We start from the raw sequence: 17,767 nt of genomic DNA, 5'->3' as shown, positions 1-17,767 counted from the left end.
TCAACGCTGTTCTGCAAAGAGCTTTCATTTGTGTCTTTAAATTAGCCTGGTTGGCATGTCAAGGTTTTTAAAGATAACTTATTTCAGTACAGCATCCTTCATAAGAAGAGCCTGTAAGGTTTAGGATAAGGCAAGTTCTTTGTCTGGCCCTTGTGCACGCTGACTCTCCATACATTGGGATGGCTTGTGTTCAGATTCCATACATCTATAGATGAGGGACAGTCAGACACTTACCAAGGGAACTTAAAATGAAATCTACATAAAGGTTTCATGTTAATGGTCAGTTAGTCCATGCTGCCTTTCTGATTCAGGAAATTGCTTACTTTTACCCTGGCCACAAAGCCACAGGGACAATTAGCACACATTAGACAGAAGAGGTTGTGTTAACCATATTTAATGTCTATATATTAAAGTAGTAGTAGATTAGTACTGTAGCCCATATACTGTAGCCAGTGACTCAATTCCAGAAATATGTCTGTACACTCTCAAAGCTGTCGGCTTCTGCAGATTGAAGCGACTGTAGCAAAAGAGTTGACCTATTGTAGGGCCAATCCAGATCCTTCCCCATGTCCCCCTGAGACAGGGAACTGGAAGTATCTCCCATATCTGACCCAAGCAAAGACCTAAAATGTGTATGTTGTGGAGAAAAAAACTGATGTCAAGCATTGAGTTGCATACAACTACGTTACGTTTAACTGGCTTGTCAGTAAGAAACACATGCTATGGTGGGGGAATCCAGAAAACCATGCTAACAGCTGGCTAGTTATGGGCCTACTAGATGATAGGCAGTGTGAAGTATTAGGAGGCAACCTGGTCTATCCTTGTCAATCCAGGCCAAAAAGGGATGAGAGGTATGTCTTGCTTACAAAGCTGTGTTGTATAATTTCTAATTAATGTTATTCAGTTCCCCTGGCAGTGATGTTGGTGTTGGGGTGATAAGTACATCCAAATGAGGGAGGTTGCCTTTTGAGTCTGGTTTCTTTATATTACCATCTCAGGGAGTTTTTCCTTGCCACCATCGGCCTCATCAGAGACAAGCTGATCATTTCGAATCAAACACATTTTTTTTTTTTTACATTTCATTATACAATTTCTTTAATTTTCTTTTGATTCTGTTAAGCTGCTTTGCGACAGTGACTATTGTTAAAAGCGCTCTACATATCAAATTTAATTGACTAGAAAAGTTCCTCACACTGAGCCTATATTCCTGCTCTTGGGATAGCATAGGTGTAGAATGTTCGAAAGCTATCTGTCTCTCAGCAGCTTTGTAAGATATTCTTTTTACAAGCTCAGGTATTATTTCAATCTCTGTAGCCTTCTCTGCTGGAGATTTTCCCTTGTTCTTCCTCCTCTCCTCCTCTCCTGGAGACATGTCTCCCTTTCATTACACACCGTTTCATCCATCTGATTGGACATCTTCACTGCTCACTCCGCTGATAGGAACTGATTGCCGCTGAACCTCAGTGCCCATCCACTTCATCCAGTGTGTTCCTCGGTGGATGTGTGGAGATGAGGAGTGAAAAGGTCTCGTCATTATTGATTAAACACTTAATGGCCTCATTTTCGAGGGGAGTAGGTGAAATTGAAGCCATCAGTGTGAAAATTCCTTATTTGGCTGAAATTAGGCAGAGCCGAGGTACTAATTTCTGTATGTGTGTGTATGAAATCAAAAGCTTTGAGGTTATCGATGGGATCAAATTCAAGTTGCGTGGTCTAAATTGTGTTTGAAATCTATTTTAAAGAATACAATATATTATTGAACATTTATTAAAATGCAACGTTCTGGTGGTGGTTTAGGGAAGCTTGAATTCTGAAGTGGGTTTTTAGTTGAAGCCCTGTTACGATATAAGCTATCACATTGAGTATTTATTCAATAACGAGCTGTTATCGAGCCATGTAAGGGTCACATCTCAAGCTCTGGAGTGTTCTTGGGTATGGATAAAAAGTTTCGTTCTGTGTATTTTCACTTTTTGTAAGATGCAATTTCATGTCAAATAAAAACTTTCTTTCCATCTCTCCATCGCTTTCACATACCTCTCCCTCTGTGTATCATCCTTCTTTTGCCCTCCTCTGCTCTCTCTCTCTCTCTCTCTCTCTCTCTCTCTCTGTCACTCTCTCTGGGATGTTCCTCTTCTGAAGACATTTGAGTCATCATGGCTGCCTCTGACTGAGGGTTTTAATTATTCAGGGGCAGAGCGAAGCTGCTTGAGGCCTCGTCGTGTCTCACTACTGCTTACACAAACGCATCAAATGAACAGAAGATATAGATTATTCATCAGCTTATGAGTGTGAGGCTACAGGACCGTATAATGGTAATAATTGACAACTAACCAGTGCTTGTGCTTGACAGGCTATGATATCCCCTGTTGGAAACTATAATTTAATTTCAGAGCTTTCAAATCATATTAAATAATATTAAGTATATTAGTCTTAAGAATAAGAAGAGATAAGAATAGAGCTGAATGAGAACCAATTTCAAAATGTGGAATGTAGGCTAGCTGCGAGACCAAAGAAATAATCTGTCTGTGTATGTGTATGAGTGTGTGAAACCCTGATTCTGCTGATTACAGCATATTTCCAGGATTCCTATTCAAGAGAAACTAGCTCTGATTTAGTAGGTCATGTTTGTAGCAGTACGTGGAATTTGGTCTTTATGGCCAGTAGGGACAGATTCGCGGATTTTAATTAGCTAAGGCCATTCCGTCTAATTAGCTAAGGAGCGGTATACTGTATGACTGAGACTATTATGTTGCACTCTTACAGAATGTTCATTAGTAGTAGCACTGTCATCTGTATTACTCACAGCACCTTTAAGACTAAAACCACTGTAATCTTTTAATGTTTTAATGTCATTGTTTTACGTTTCTAAAGAGGACTCATGTAAAAATTAGCTAAAATAACCTTTCTGTTCAGGAGGTTCTGTATGCTCGGTACAGCTCGCAGGTTTAGACGGTACAGTAAACCATGCTTAGAGAGCAAGGAATTGTCCCCCTGGTCATGATTGCTCAGTGGGTCGTAGTGTATAATTTACTTTTAGGTGTTTTCTCTATTAAATGTTCAATTCAATTCAGTTCTTTTAGAAGGGGCGAGAGGTACTTAGTGCTTCCACATTAATCACGGCTCTACAGCCAATCAGGGGTCCGTGAGCTCACGCAAGCGGACAGAGCGGATAGCGCTGTCTTCAGAATGTGTTACGCCGAAGGATTAGCACCGTTGCTGGTCTTTGGCCCTCCCGACTGACTGGTTGTAGTAGCTCAATGTGGTGGGAAGGAATTGGATACGGCTAAATGCGTATTTTTACCACTAAATGCTGAATTATGCATATTAAAATGCATAATACTCTTTCAACTTCCACATGTTGCCAGTGTTGCACATGTTGCACAGAAGCCTTGCTAACCTGGGCATTACTGGCTCAGTGGTAGCTTTCTTGCCTGCCATCTGGAGGGGCCCAGGTTCAATTCCCAACCAAACCCCAGCCATTGGATGCAGTGCTGGTCCCAAACCCGGATAAAATATAAAATGGGAGTGTTTTGTCAGGAAGGGCATCCGACACAAAACCTGTGCCAAGTTGTGTGCAGATTTTCGCTCCTTCTTGACGGGAACAGCCAAAAGACTAACATAAGAGCCTTGCTAACCTGGAGAGGATGTTATCATCTAGGAACCAGAGTTACCAGTTAAGGCTAACTCTTTCCTGTCCCTTCACGATTTGTAACATTCTGCTATGAAACACCCACTGTCTATATATATATATATATATATATATATATATATATATATATATATATATATATATTATGTATGTATGTATGTATGTATATAGAGTATATCCAATCATGTAAAATATATGCACATAAATATGTTTTTAAATATATATGGACACAATACTGTATATATATATATATATATATACTTTAATTAAGTCTCTGAATAACATCAGCTGCATTCTTACTGTATCAGCACGGCTCCTGTATTTAGCACTTATTTTAACATAAAATCTGTGTAGGAAGCAGCCACTTCGACCTTTAACTCTGTGTCGCAGTTTTAAATGTCTACGCCCATAAACAGACTGGTTACAGCTGGTTACAGCTTGCCAATGTGCTGGAAAGTGCCGTTTGTGTGTGTGTGTGGTTGTGTGTGTTAGTGTGTGTTAGTGTGTGTTAGTGTGTTAGTGTGTGTTAGTGTGTGTTAGTGTTTGTGTGTTAGTGTTTGTGTTTGTGTGTGTTTGTGTTTGTGTGTGTTTGTGTTTGTGTGTGTTTGTGTGTGTTTGTTTGTGTGTGTTTGTTTGTGTGTGTGCGTGTGTGTGTGCGTGTGTGTGTGCGTGTGTGTGTGTTAGTGTGTGTGTGTGTTAGTGTGTGTGCGTGTTAGTGTGTGTGCGTGTTTGTGTGTGTGCGTGTTTGTGTGTGTGTGCGTGTGTGCGCGCATGCACTGTAGTGAGCCATTTTACTTTTACATCTTATTAGGTGTTTCTTTAAATAATGTTCACACGCCAGATTATCCAGTTTAAAGACTTATTCCACTGTGCACCAGCAAAATTGAGACTAAAATGAAACATTGGAATACATTTATTTTATGTAGGAAATTAACAGCACGATGGTATCATCTTACAAATCAATAGGTTTTTAAATGTCCCTTTTAAATGTCCCAATTTGTGAGGGAAAATTTTGAGCTCTAATAATAAAGCACGATGTCAGTAGGTAAGGTAGGTGAAGAGAGTTCACTGGCGCAGCAGGTGTGTAGGGTGTGTGAGCAGGTCTAAAAATAATTCATGCTCAAAAAAGTTTCTGTGCAACATTTTCATTTGCCTTTTTAAATTGTGACTATTTTTTAATGCATGAATAACAAATATTACTGAGCTTTAAAGTTGTGTTGTTACTAAGTCCCTGAGTTCTTTCCATTAAAGATGTATTGTCCTTGATGGCGTCAGCAGCATCTCCGAGCACACATCATTAATGGGCCGCGTGCGCTCAGGGCTACGATGTGTTTCCATTACCAAAGAGCACAAATCTGCCGTTTCCGGTAGCACTCAATGACACAGCAGGTCTGGTGTGTGTTATGATGTTGCACTAACGCTAGCTTATGTGTGTATGGACATATTTATGTATGATTAAGTGTGCAAAATTGAAGTTTTTTCCAGCTAACTAACAAGAGCTTTGCAAGTGTTGTTATATGATAAACATCACATAACTTTTTTTTAGGGGGTTCGGGCCAGCAGTCGGTATAAAACAGCACCGTTAGTGGCATTGTGGTTATAATACAAAGGTGGAGAGGGTACAGCAATAAAAAAATTTATTCTAGTAAAAGTACCGCTACTTCAGTGAAATATTACTGAAGTACAAGTAAAGTTACCATTATAAAAATCTACTTACATAAAAGTCAACAGTAGCTCATTAAAAATTAACTCAGTTACCGAATTACTTTTTTTTAACAGTGGGGGTGGGGTGGGGAATTCTACTGTAGTTCAAAAAAGACAAGCGGATATAAATCCCAAACTAGCTGTTTAAATGAAGAAACACCTTTACATAATAAATCTGATGCCTTTCTTATGTTTGAAATGAAATACCCCTGACTTGAATATGGCCAGGGGTTCGCTTCATAAGAATTTGATGGCATTTCTCTCTCAGCTGGGTCCGTATCACTGGCATCTGTTCTGTCCGTCTCCATCGTTCTTGTGAATTTAGCACTTTTTTCCCTCCCCCCATCAATCAATCAGTGCAGTGGCTTACGGGGTGCAATTTTTTTCCTTCCCGGTTGCATTATTATAATTATATATTTTTTAATTAATTAATATTTTTGCTTAGTAACAAATATGATTTAAAATGTAGCGAAATGCAATACTTTTAACAAAACATATTTAAGTAAAAGTAAAATTACAGATTTTAAAATCTAGGACAAAAAAAAACTACTCAATTACGGTAACGCGAAGAAATGTAATTTGTTACTTTAAACCTCTCCAAAGTGTACTGTATGTGGACGCAGCCCATTACACTAGCATCAATGTATTCTTCTATTTATTACATGAATGATAAATTAAAATTCCACAGTCTTACACAAGCCTGAAACTGTACAATGTGTATGTAGTTAAGCGCTTGTCAGATTGTCGAGAAACTGTGAGTGACCTGCTCAGTATTCTTCTACTCTTATCTAATAACTTTTATTTTTCACATATGTGTTACAGCACAGTGAAATTCTTTTCTTTGTGTGTATACATACGCCAGAGCACAGGGTCAGCCATACTACAGCGTCGCGGGAGCAGATAGGGTTAAGGGCCTTGCTCAAGGGCTAAACAGTGGCAGCTTTGTGGACATGAGGCTCGAACCACCGACCTTTCGATCAGTAACTCAGTCTTAACACGCTGAGCTACCACCGAAACTGAATTTGAAAGCAGTTTTTCTCAACGTTTTGTGATTTTCAAATGCAAAATTGTAATCTACTGTGCAAACGTCTTGAGCCATGACTCATTTTTTTATATTAAGTTAAATGAAATGAAATTATGAAGACTAAATTAAAGAAACGAGAAGGAATGTTTTACTGCATCAGGTTGCACAGTGCCTAAAAATACAATTTTAAAACTGGTTGTTTATGTAGGAACCTGAGCAGCAACCTCATTTCCCCTCTCGTCAGTTCCAACCACTCAGCACCAGGAGTGTACTAATGACTGTCCTCATCATCTGTCCTCATCTGCATCTGTTTCTCACCGCTTCATGCCTTACAGTTAGGTGGGGTTTTGATGTGTGAATGATTCATAGCTCACTGTGTGGCTTAACAAACAGGAAACAGAGAAATGGTTTGCTTTTTAATTGTCAACTGGCACCCCCCCTGGTTTTACATATTGCTTTAATTGGCTCTATATATTATTGATTGTGAAATCCATTGCAATATATATTATTTTTCCTTCATTTAATTTATATCATGCATCAGTCAGTAAGCACTGTTACAAAAACCAGTATCTTAAGAAAAACTTAAGCTGTATTAAAACATAATGTATGAATCTGTGACAGTTAAAGTGTCTGTCTGTGTGTGTCTGTGTCCCCGTGTCCATGCTAATGAGGACAGTATAGCAGGGGCTATCCAGATGTCTGAGCAGCATGTGATGGCTTTATGTTTCCATGGTACCATGTGGTGGAGGAGGGATTGAGGTGACCTTCTGTCCAAAAGTCTGTGTGTGTGTTTGTGTGTATGTGTGTGTGTGATGCATTTCAAGTTTGCATTTGCAGACAGAATGACTAAGACACTGCTTTAACTGCTGCTGATGTGTAAATGAGGAGAGTGAGACAGGAATGCTGTTTGATGGTTGGAGGTACAGTAGAGTGGGTGTTGTGTGGTTGCATGGCTGTGTCTGTAAGGCTTTTATTTCATTTTATTCCATTTATGGCATCATCCAGAGCTACTTGCATTCATTCCGTTTATACAACCCAGCATTTAAGGGTTTAGGGCCATGCCGACTTTAAACAGAGCATCAGAATGGAGAAGAAAGTGATTTAAGTGACTTTGAAAGTGGCATGGTTGTTGGTGGCAGACGGGCTGATCCAAGTGTTTCTGAAACTGCTGATCCTCTGGGATTTTCACACACAACCATCTCAAGGGTTTACAGAGAATAGTCTGAAAAAAAGAAAATATCCAGCAGCAGTTCTCTGGGTGAAAAAGCCTTGATGATGCCGGAGGTCAGAGGAGAATGGCCAGACTGGTTTGAGCTGAAAGAAAGGCAACTGTACAGGATCTCAAATAACATCCCGTTACACCCCAGGTGTTTTGAAGAGCGTCTCTAAATGAACAACACATAAAACCTTGAAGCAGATGGGCTACAGCAGCAAAGGTTGATACCAAGTGCCACTCCTGTCAGCTAAGAACAGGAAGGGTCAGCAAAATCGGATGGGAGAAAGTTGGAAAAACATTGCCTGGTGTGATGAGTCTCGATTTCTGCTGCAACATTCCAATAGTAGGGTCAGAATTTAGCGTAAACGACATAAAGCATGGATTTATCTCGATTGGTATCACCAATTCAGGCTGGTGCGGGTGGCACGGATAATGGTGTGGGGAATCATTTCTTTGCACACTGTGACTGTACCGAAGGAGCATCGTATAAATGCCGCAGTCTACCTGAGTATTGTTGGTCGTCCCTTTATGACCAGTCCAGCAGGATATTAGGCCGTGTCACGATGCTAAACTGCTTTCTTCAACATGACAGTGGGTTCCCTGTACTCAAACGGCCTCCACAGTCACCAGATCTTAATCCAATAGAGCACCTTTGGGATGCGATTTCTAAAATGCCCCAACAGCATATTTTCATTTAGACAGACAAGAAATTAGATTGCAGGGTGATATCAACTGGTTTAGACAGCAAAAAAAAAACAAGAGTACTTTAATAAAACTCTATTTCCCGTACTGAGTTTACCCAGGGTGTTGTTGCACACCTTAATAATGATGCATTCACATTTGCATACATCACCATGACTGTGCAGGTCGTTTCTCAAGTGCTGGTATTCACTTCTGTGATGTGATTAAGGAGAGCCGCATTCTCCACGAGTGACTAGTCTTTCTGTTAAATCTCTCTTTTAATGCTCTCTCTCTCTCTCTCTCTCTCTCTCTCTGATCATCTGGAAATGTACATGCACACAGTTTGATTTATACGCCATGAGCGCTCACACGAGCAGGATGGTGAGGGAAGAAGATACTGTAAAGTACAGGATGTGTAGTGAGCAGTCAGACAGAATGGTTTTCTCAGCTTCTTCTGCTCAGGTTTTTGGTCAGAGTCTGTATGTTCATTATATAGATGTTTATAATAATATGGTTTAATTAGTTTTTTGTGTCTTGTGTAGAGTATAAGTGATCATCAGCAAGTGTGTACATGATGGTTTATACTGCCTTCACACTCTCACCAGTACTGCCACACACACACACACACACACACACACCTTATTTTTGTGCATAATTTTTTTTACGTATGAAACAGCAGCATGTTAACACTGTAGACCTCTTGCAGCTGTCGGTTTGTATTTGTTTGAATTGCAGCTCAGTTATAAACTCCTCCTTGAAGACATGACGGATTTTTTATTAAGTCGAAAGAAAAACATTGGATTGGATTTAACACTGATTTGCTGCAATTATTATAAATCTCTCATGTATGTTTTTAATCTACTTTCAATGGTTAGCACCACCACTGGTTAGCTTTGCACCTCCAGGGTCCAGGCTCGATTCCCGTCTCTGTGTGCATGGAGTTTGCATGTTCTCCCTGTGCTTGGTGGGTTTCCTTCGGGTACTCCGGTTTCCTCCCACAGTCCAAAGACATGCAGATTAGGCTAATTAGTGTTACCAAATTGCCCGTATTGTGGGAATGAGTGTGTGTGTGTGTCCCTTATGGATTGGCACCCTGTCCACGGTGTACCCTGCCCGATGTATCATGCTCTAATTCTCCTGGGAAAGGCTCCAGGCCCCTTGAGACCCTGAATAGGGGATAAAGTGATATAGACGGTGAGTGAGAGAGTACCTTGCAAAAGTATTAAGGCATTCCTCATTTCTTTATGCTAAATTATAGTAAATTAAATGAAAGAAATGGGAACACAGTGTGTTTCACTGTGACAGGCTGCAACATGCCAAATTATCAGCAGCAACCTCCTTTTCCCTCACATCTGATCTAATCACTCCGCCATAACCAGTGCACTGAACATCTGTCATCATCTGCACCTGTTTCTCACGGGTTCATTCCGTAAGTTACAGTAGATGCTTTTTATGCTTTTATTCTTGAATGATTCATAGCTCACTGTGTGACCTAACAAACAAAACTTCCTCTGAAACTGGTCAGATCCAGGGACTGGGCTAAAAAGGGGAGTAAAACAACTCCTACAGAAAGCCTGAGAACTATTCCTGAAGACAACATAAAAAATTCCAGGAGTTTTAAATCTCTGAAAACAAAATATGAAGAAATAGTGGGACTTTGAGACAGCACTGTGTGTTGTACTGTATAAGCCAGGCAGGTTTGTACAGTATCAGCGCCTCGGTGATCTGTGCTGTAGGATCAGAGGTGATGGATGAGTCGATGATGTGTAGGATATATGCACAGGGTGACGTGCTCATCCTTTAATGGCGTTGCTCTTAATGGCCTGACGAGAGTTCTGCAGAGGCAGCCGATCTCTGTGCCATTAGAGCGACAGCACCTCTGCCGTTTCATTAAGATAATGCACATGCGTGCGCTGTGATTTAGGAATGAAGGCAGCGTTGTTCCGTTCCGCTGCAGCGGTGCCCTCAGAGGCTCTGTGCCAGAGGAACGGGAGGGTCTGGTATTTAATAACCTGTTCTTCTCAATGTTATTTCAGGAAAACAAGGAGAACACGCAAAAGTGATCTCGCCTTGTGGGTTTACACACGACTCCCTGTTAGAATAAGACAGAAGTTTAATTGGTAAATTGTTATGTAAATAACATTGTGAGTAGGCAAGGCCATTCTTTTTTTTTTTTTTTTTACCCATGCATGCTTTTCTTGTATTTACCCAGACTTTACAATTCGCACACTACCTAATGTCCACATGCATCTCTGCTTCACTATACATGCTCACTACACAGTGTTTAACATAAGGGTGTTATGTCTGTGTAATGCATTGTTTTAACTACATAAAGATTAACTTTTATGTTACTGGAAAATAATCCATTTACATTTAGGCGTTTGGCAGACGCCCATTTCAAGAGAGCCTTACATTTTTATCTCATTATACAGTATATCTGAGCAGTTCAGGGTTAAGGGCCTTACTCAAGGGCCCAACAGTGACAACTTGGTGATAGTGGGGTTTGAACTTCCTGAATCGTAGTCCAATGCCTTAACCCAAATAAAGTAAACCTTAAAATGTTAAATTCTCTTAAATTGACAACTATATAATCTTAACCATATATATTACCAATATAAATGCATTTTCCACATTTTGTAAGAATGCTTCTTCTAGTACTTTTAAGTTTATGTGCAGTTGGTGCAGTAAAAATATCACCACTTTCTATGATGGTTGACGTTCATTTGTTAATCCAAGAGCCCATCCATTGCAGGGCACACACATTGTGGGAGGAAACTGGAGTACCCAGAGAAAACCCTCCGAGCACAGGGAGAACATGCAAACTTCACGCAAACAGACCCGAGTCGGGGAACTGAACCCCTGACCTTGGAGGTGCAAGGCCACAGTGCTAGGCACTACACTGTCTTATACGTGACTTTTTTTTTTAATCAACAACACAAGTTACACAACATTTCAATGCATATTACATAATTACATATTTTATTACTTTAAAACCTGTAAGAAATATATCTACGCATGACTCACAGCTCTAATTATTACAGTTTGATGTTTTTTCACTTGCCGGTCCAGTAAGACCTGCATACGAATATGAACTGTATGCTGTTAAACCCATTAATATCGTGAGAAGCAGTCTGTCTGGGTAGTTTTAGTTCCTGCAGATTTCATTTGTAGTTTGTTTAGAGAATTAGGTTTAAATTCTGCTGTATTCACTGTTCATATTCATATTCTAACTTTTTGTCATTCTCCACAGAGCACCTTTAAGTTTAAATCAGAGAGTGATATCCACTTGGCTGAACACCATAAGCAGGTGTTGTATGATGGGAAGTTGGCCAGCAGCATCGCCTTCACCTACAACGCTAAGGCCACAGACGCACAGCTCTGCCTCGAGTCCTCACCCAGAGAGAACGCCTCCATCTTCGTCCATTCACCCCACGCTCTCATGCTGCAGGTTAACACACACCGCACAATCCCAGGACCAAGCAGAACAAAGCTTAACTTCACTTCCGACTTAACCATAATCTTGAATTCACATTTATTATTTTCTTAATGAAATGTTGACCTTGGTGTAGTTTCAATCAAATTTTATATGATAAGTTATTTAACAAAAATATCAAAGGTGACATCATATACTCAATGAGTCTGGCTCCAAAATGTGTGTGTTAGTGTTCTTACAACTCAGATCTTACACTCTGGCATACCTGGTAAAATCATCCCTTTTTCCACTTGCCAGGTATGACATCATAGAGGAAGGACATTTAAATGCTGTGTTTAAGCACATTGATGAACAAAATTGGGAAGGGGAGGTTTTTATCTGCGTATACACACGAGACCCATGTTAATGTAAAAAAACAAAAAAACAAAATATAATTCATTTTCATATAATTGTTTTTTTAAACAATGTACGTTTATGCACGTTTATAAGTTCCTGTAGTTTTTGCACATCTGCACAAGTGTGTTTCCTCCAAATTCTCTGTTTTTGCCAGGGATTGACTTGGCTACTGCATATTTTCTCTAGGTGTGTGCGGCTTGTGTGATTGATTGATTGCGCTAATGCATTGTTATCTATGCATGTAGGACGTAAAGGCCATCGTCACCCACTCCATCCACAGTGCCATCCACTCCATCGGGGGAATCCAGGTGCTGTTCCCGCTCTTCTCCCAGCTTGACTACAGGCAGCCCAACGACAGCCCTGTGGAGACCACCGTGTGGTGAGCACACACACCTCTGACCTCTCCTTAACTTCCAAATCGACAAACCCAGAGACCTCTTTCCTTTTTAATCCCTGCTTACACTCTGTGCTCACGCGCACACTTTCAGAAGTATGATTTGATCAAATTCAATTCTGTACAGTCATCATGCTGCTGTGTTCTTTCAGCTTGCAGGCATAATCAGTCTTAGATGTGTAGTAGTGCTAGCAGGCATGATCAGTAGAATCCAGATCTGCAGTGCAGTGGGGAGCTTTTTTTTAACAAGCTTCATGTGAACGCAAGTTAGTGCCGCCATCCAGCCGCTTTGCTGCGCAGGAAGCTGAGAGAGCAGGAGGAACTAGAATTCTAAAGAGCAGGGGGAAAAAAAACAAGGAGAAGGGAAAACAGGCCAAGCGAGAGCGAGCTGCTGAGGACTTCATCATAACTTTCAGTGCATGAAGTACATCATTCAATAGCAGAGCTCAGCTCATCGCCGCTGCTTACACTGCCAGTGGGAAATGACTCCGAGAGTGTATTAGCGTGTCCGTATCGATTGCTACCGCGGATCAGCTGTTTCACTGCGAGCTATTTCTGTAAAAGAGATTACAAAAGTGATGTTATTCGTACGGATGCTGCATTAGTAGATAGACCGCGAGGGGACTGGCGGGTTGATGCTAATATTTCTGTAAAGTGTGATTTTACTGCGAATGTACAAATGCAGAGAAGCCATAAAGAATCTTACACATTTAAAAAAAAAAAAAAAAAAAAAAGCACAAGCTCTACTCATAAATAAATGAATTATGAATAAATACCCATGTACTGTGTATGTTCTCATGCAGATATTTCATATCACATTAATATCCCGAGGCCCAAAATCTTGGATACTCATGCAGAATGGTCATGCTGATATGTACAGTACTGTATGTACCCTTGAGATTGGTTCATTATAAAAGTGCAGAGTTTGTAACATTTTCTCGAAGGTATGGAATGTATAGTGTAGTGTGAATGGTGTGTGACATGGAGATACTGTGTGTGTCTCCATGAGCAAAAAAACTTGCTTGATTAGGATTAAGTTTGGAGTAAGATAAAATTTTGTGTGTCTGTGTGTGTGTGTGTGTTTGGTACAGTGCCACTCTCCTGGCTTTCCTGGTCGAGCTGTTGAAAAGTTCTGTAGCCATGCAGGAGCAGATGCTGGGAGGAAAGGGCTTCCTGGTAATTGGATACCTGTTAGAGAAGGTAAGGTGAAGCAGGTTGAGAATAAGGTTTATATCGCAGAGTTTCATCAGCCATGTCTCCCTCACTGTCTCTCTCTCTTTGTCTCTGTCTCTCAGTCATCCCGTGTGCACATCACCAGGGCTGTCCTGGAACAGTTCCTCTCATTCGCTAAGTATTTAGACGGCCTCACACACGGAGCCCCTCTCCTAAAGCAGCTGTGTGACCACGTCCTGTTCAACGCAGCCATCTGGATACACACACCTGCAAAGGTCAGAGCACGAGTGCCGAAATCTGTCCTGATTATGGGTGGGATCTCTGACAAAATATATCAGATCATATGATGTGTCATATGTTCTACAAATGTCACAAGTATCATATTATATAGGTTTGCTAACACACTGCATTTTTAAAGTCGGAAGCATTAATTAAACAATTTATATTTTTTTATTGTAAAGATTTTGTGAAAAAAAAAAAAAAACATCAGGTTACACAATAAGTCAAAGACCTTGTTGGAACTGCCAGCCAAAAATGGCAAATACAGATTGGAATCAGGTTGTTGTGAATCAGAATGTAGTCTGAACGGTAAAAAACACATTGAATGTGACTTTTCCAAATTTGATTTAAAGCAAATCCAGAGGTGGTTTAAAATCTGATTCAAATGAGTCCTTAAATAGGATGTGTCTCAGTCTGGATGCTCTACCTGCCCAAATCAGATTTCAAACTGTCCTATATGTTGAAGTCCACACAATCACATGGTATGGAACATGCTAAAAAAGGCATTAAACACAAGCGCCGAGACCATCATCCACCCTTAAAAAAAAAACTAAAAATGCCTAAATTTGATTGTAGCAAGGCTCTCACATATGCCACCGGAGTACATTCATTAATCCATTTTTAAGAGTCTAAATACAAACATAAGTTTTAAATAAGAACTGCTTCATATTTAACATATTAAAAGGTAAAACACAATAATAATAATAACAATAATAATAAATGCAATTTCAGTCAATCTGCAGAGATGCCATATTGTTTCCGTTCAAATTGATGAGCAGCAAAATTCATCAGCAAATTGATGAACACAGTATTTGGAGGGAGACCATTAGATTTGTGGACGTGGAATGTAGCAAGTAATCAGGAGCTGATTTACATAAAACCCATCACTAATCAACCCCTTAAACACCAAATACAACATCACATTAAATATATTTACAGTAGGACAAAAAAGGATTTAGTCAGCCACCAATTGTGCCAGTTCCCCCACTTAAAAAGATGAGAGAGGCCTGTAATTTTTATCATACAGTACGTAGGAATACCTCAACGATGAGAGGCAAAATAAGAAAATAACAATCCAGAAAATCACATTGTAGGATTTGTAATGAATTTATTTGCAAATTATGGTGGAAAATAAGTATTTGGTCACCTACAAACAAGCACGATTTCTGGCTCTCACAGACCTGTAACAACTTCTTTAAGAGGCTCCTTTGTCCTCCACTAGTTACCTGTATTAATGGCATCTGTTATCAGTATAAAAGACCCCTGTCCACAACCTCAAACAGTCACACTCCAAACCCCACTATGGCCAAGACCAAAGAGCTGTCAAAGGACACCAGAAACAAAACTGTAGACCTGCACCAGGTTGTGAGGACTGAATCTGCAGTAGGTAAGCAGCTTGGTGTGAAGAAATCAACTGTGGGAGCAATTATTAGAAAATGGAAGACATACAAGATCACTGATAATCTCCCTCGATCTGGGGCTCCACGCAAGATCTCACACTGTGGGGTCAAAATGATCACAAGAACAAAAATCCCAGAACCACACGGTGGACCTAGTGAATGACCTGCAGAGAGCTGTTACCAAAGTAACAAAGACTATCATCAGTCACACACTGCGCCACCAGGGACTCAAATCCTGCAGTGCCAGGCGTGTCCCCCTGCTTAAGCCAGTACATGTCCAGGCCCGTCTAAAGTTCGCTAGAGAGCATTTGGATGATCCAGAAGAGGATTGGGAGAATGTCATATGGTCAGATGAAGCCAAAAAAAAACTTTGTGTTTGGAAGAGAAAGAATGACGAGTTGCATCCAAAGAACACCATACCTACTGTACTGTGAAGCATGGGGGTGGAAACATCATGCTTTGGGCTGTTTTTCTGCAAAGGGACCAGGACGACTGATCTGTGTAAAGGAAAGAATGAATGGGGCCATGTATCGTGAGATTTTGAGTGAAAACCTTGTAAAGACTTACAGAAAACGTTTGACCTTAAGATAAAATTTTGTTATTGACCAAATACTTATTTTCCACCATTATTTGCAAATAAATCCTTAAAAAATCCTACAAAGTGATTTTCTGGATTTTTATACAGTAGTCGAGGTATACCTATGATTAAAATTACAGGCCTCTCTCATCTTTTTAAGTGGGAGAACTTGCACAATTGGTGGCTGACTAAATACTTTTTTGCCCCACTCACAGTATAATAACTCACAGTAACACATATTTATGTATAGTATGTTTAAATAAATATTGATGTGTATACATATATCAAAAAGCATTTAAACAATTACAGTAAAAAAACAAATTAAATATTGTTTCCCTCTATGAGTTGCAAAAAGCACATGCAAAGTCAATATTTAAAATGTATAGAATATTAAAATCTTTTCAAATATTTTCTTAACAGCATAGATTTTATGTACGAGGGTGAGTCAGAAATTATCCGCACTCTGGTTATATTAAAACTTTTGTTTTATCAGAGCATTCAGTTCAAGGCTAGAACTCCCCAGTCACTGCTGTGCAGGTGTACATGTGTTACATAACTGCACGCAGTGTAAGGGGGGAAAAAGCATGCCCCACTTGTGATTTGCACAAAGTAAGAACAGCATGCAGTGATTTATTTTCTCGTAGTCTGAACCTAGTGCCATTATTTATCAAAGACTTTATGAGCAGTATGGAGAAAGTGTTTGTCGAGAAGAAGTGTGTATGAATTGGGAAGAGAAGTTCAAGCAAGGTCTCACAAGTGTTAGCTATCAAGAAGCAGCCGGACGCCCTTTTAATCAAAATAATTTTACAGCCAAGGTGCAGATAACAGATAACCCTCGTACATCTTCCACTTTATTATTAATGCAATATCTACTAAGGATACAAAAAGGTTTTTTTCCTTCCCACTGTAAATCACTCAGAATAGACGACCAAAAGAATATTGCTGTAGGAACTGTGGAAACACACCTGCAGATTAGTTTCATATATACTGTACGCTGTAGCCATAGAGTGCATGTTGTTTAAATTTGGCTTCTGAGGTGAGAGAGGAGTGAACATAGCAGCAGTCAGGGCAAACTAATGTACAAAATGTAAGCTGTCAAGTCACGTAGGCTTTTATTGACACTTCAACCATATGTACAGTACACAATGAAACGAAACAACGTTCCTCCTGGACCACGGTGCTACATAAAACAGAAATTAACACCATAAATGAACAAAACTAGCTGTGACACCTAATTAGCTAGCGACTGTAGCTAAGACAACAAATTAACGAGGTTAATTTTAAAGGGTACAGCTGTAGAGAATGACACATCTCCAAGGCATTGGGGACAGGGGACAGGGGACAACCTGACTGTCATGCCGTAGCAGCTAGGTTATCGCCGGATACATCCTGGAATAGTCCTGAGAAATGATTTCAGGAAAAGAGTTTCACAAAAAACCCTGATTGTACTGAAGATCATTACAAATTAGATCAGGCAAATGAAATAAAACCGAAGAAAAAAACCTTAAATGTGAGCCAAAGTAGTAGTTACAGTTAGGGCATGCAATGAATGTGTGAAGCCTTTCATTGATTATTGATATGTATTGATTTTGTATTAAATGGACTTTCAGTACATTTTAGATGACTGACCAGACCTAATGAACCGACACACACACACACATTATTACATTTGGTTCATCGTACCAACTTCATATTTTGTGCATTTGCTAATTAAAGCACGCTCTTTACGTTCCTGTACTCTATTTTGTAGACCTTACTTTTTTAGGATGTACAACCAGTTGCTATGTGAGAGCTATAATCCAAGTAATAAAAGATATAATGACTTACTTTCGAGACATAAA

General features: G+C 39.8%; 1 protein-coding gene across 14 annotated transcripts in view; it reads left to right on the top strand.

The window, feature by feature from the left end:
- nbeaa (neurobeachin a) overlaps positions 1–17,767 on the top strand; it is a 169,462-nt gene that overhangs the window by 94,362 nt on the left and 57,333 nt on the right. For all 14 annotated transcript variants that reach the window (XM_053515982.1, XM_053515992.1, XM_053515996.1 and 11 more), the window contains exons 9-12: positions 11,525–11,722; positions 12,349–12,482; positions 13,589–13,697; positions 13,793–13,945. In XM_053515982.1, the coding sequence (XP_053371957.1) occupies positions 11,525–11,722; positions 12,349–12,482; positions 13,589–13,697; positions 13,793–13,945 (594 nt within the window). The remainder of the gene's footprint in view (positions 1–11,524; positions 11,723–12,348; positions 12,483–13,588; positions 13,698–13,792; positions 13,946–17,767) is intronic.

Source organism: Clarias gariepinus, chromosome 17 (assembly GCF_024256425.1).
Source record: "Clarias gariepinus isolate MV-2021 ecotype Netherlands chromosome 17, CGAR_prim_01v2, whole genome shotgun sequence".
NCBI classification, from domain to species: domain Eukaryota; kingdom Metazoa; phylum Chordata; class Actinopteri; order Siluriformes; family Clariidae; genus Clarias; species Clarias gariepinus.
The sequence above is the reverse complement of the archived record's forward strand: the minus strand, read 5'-3'. Positions and strand labels throughout refer to the sequence as shown.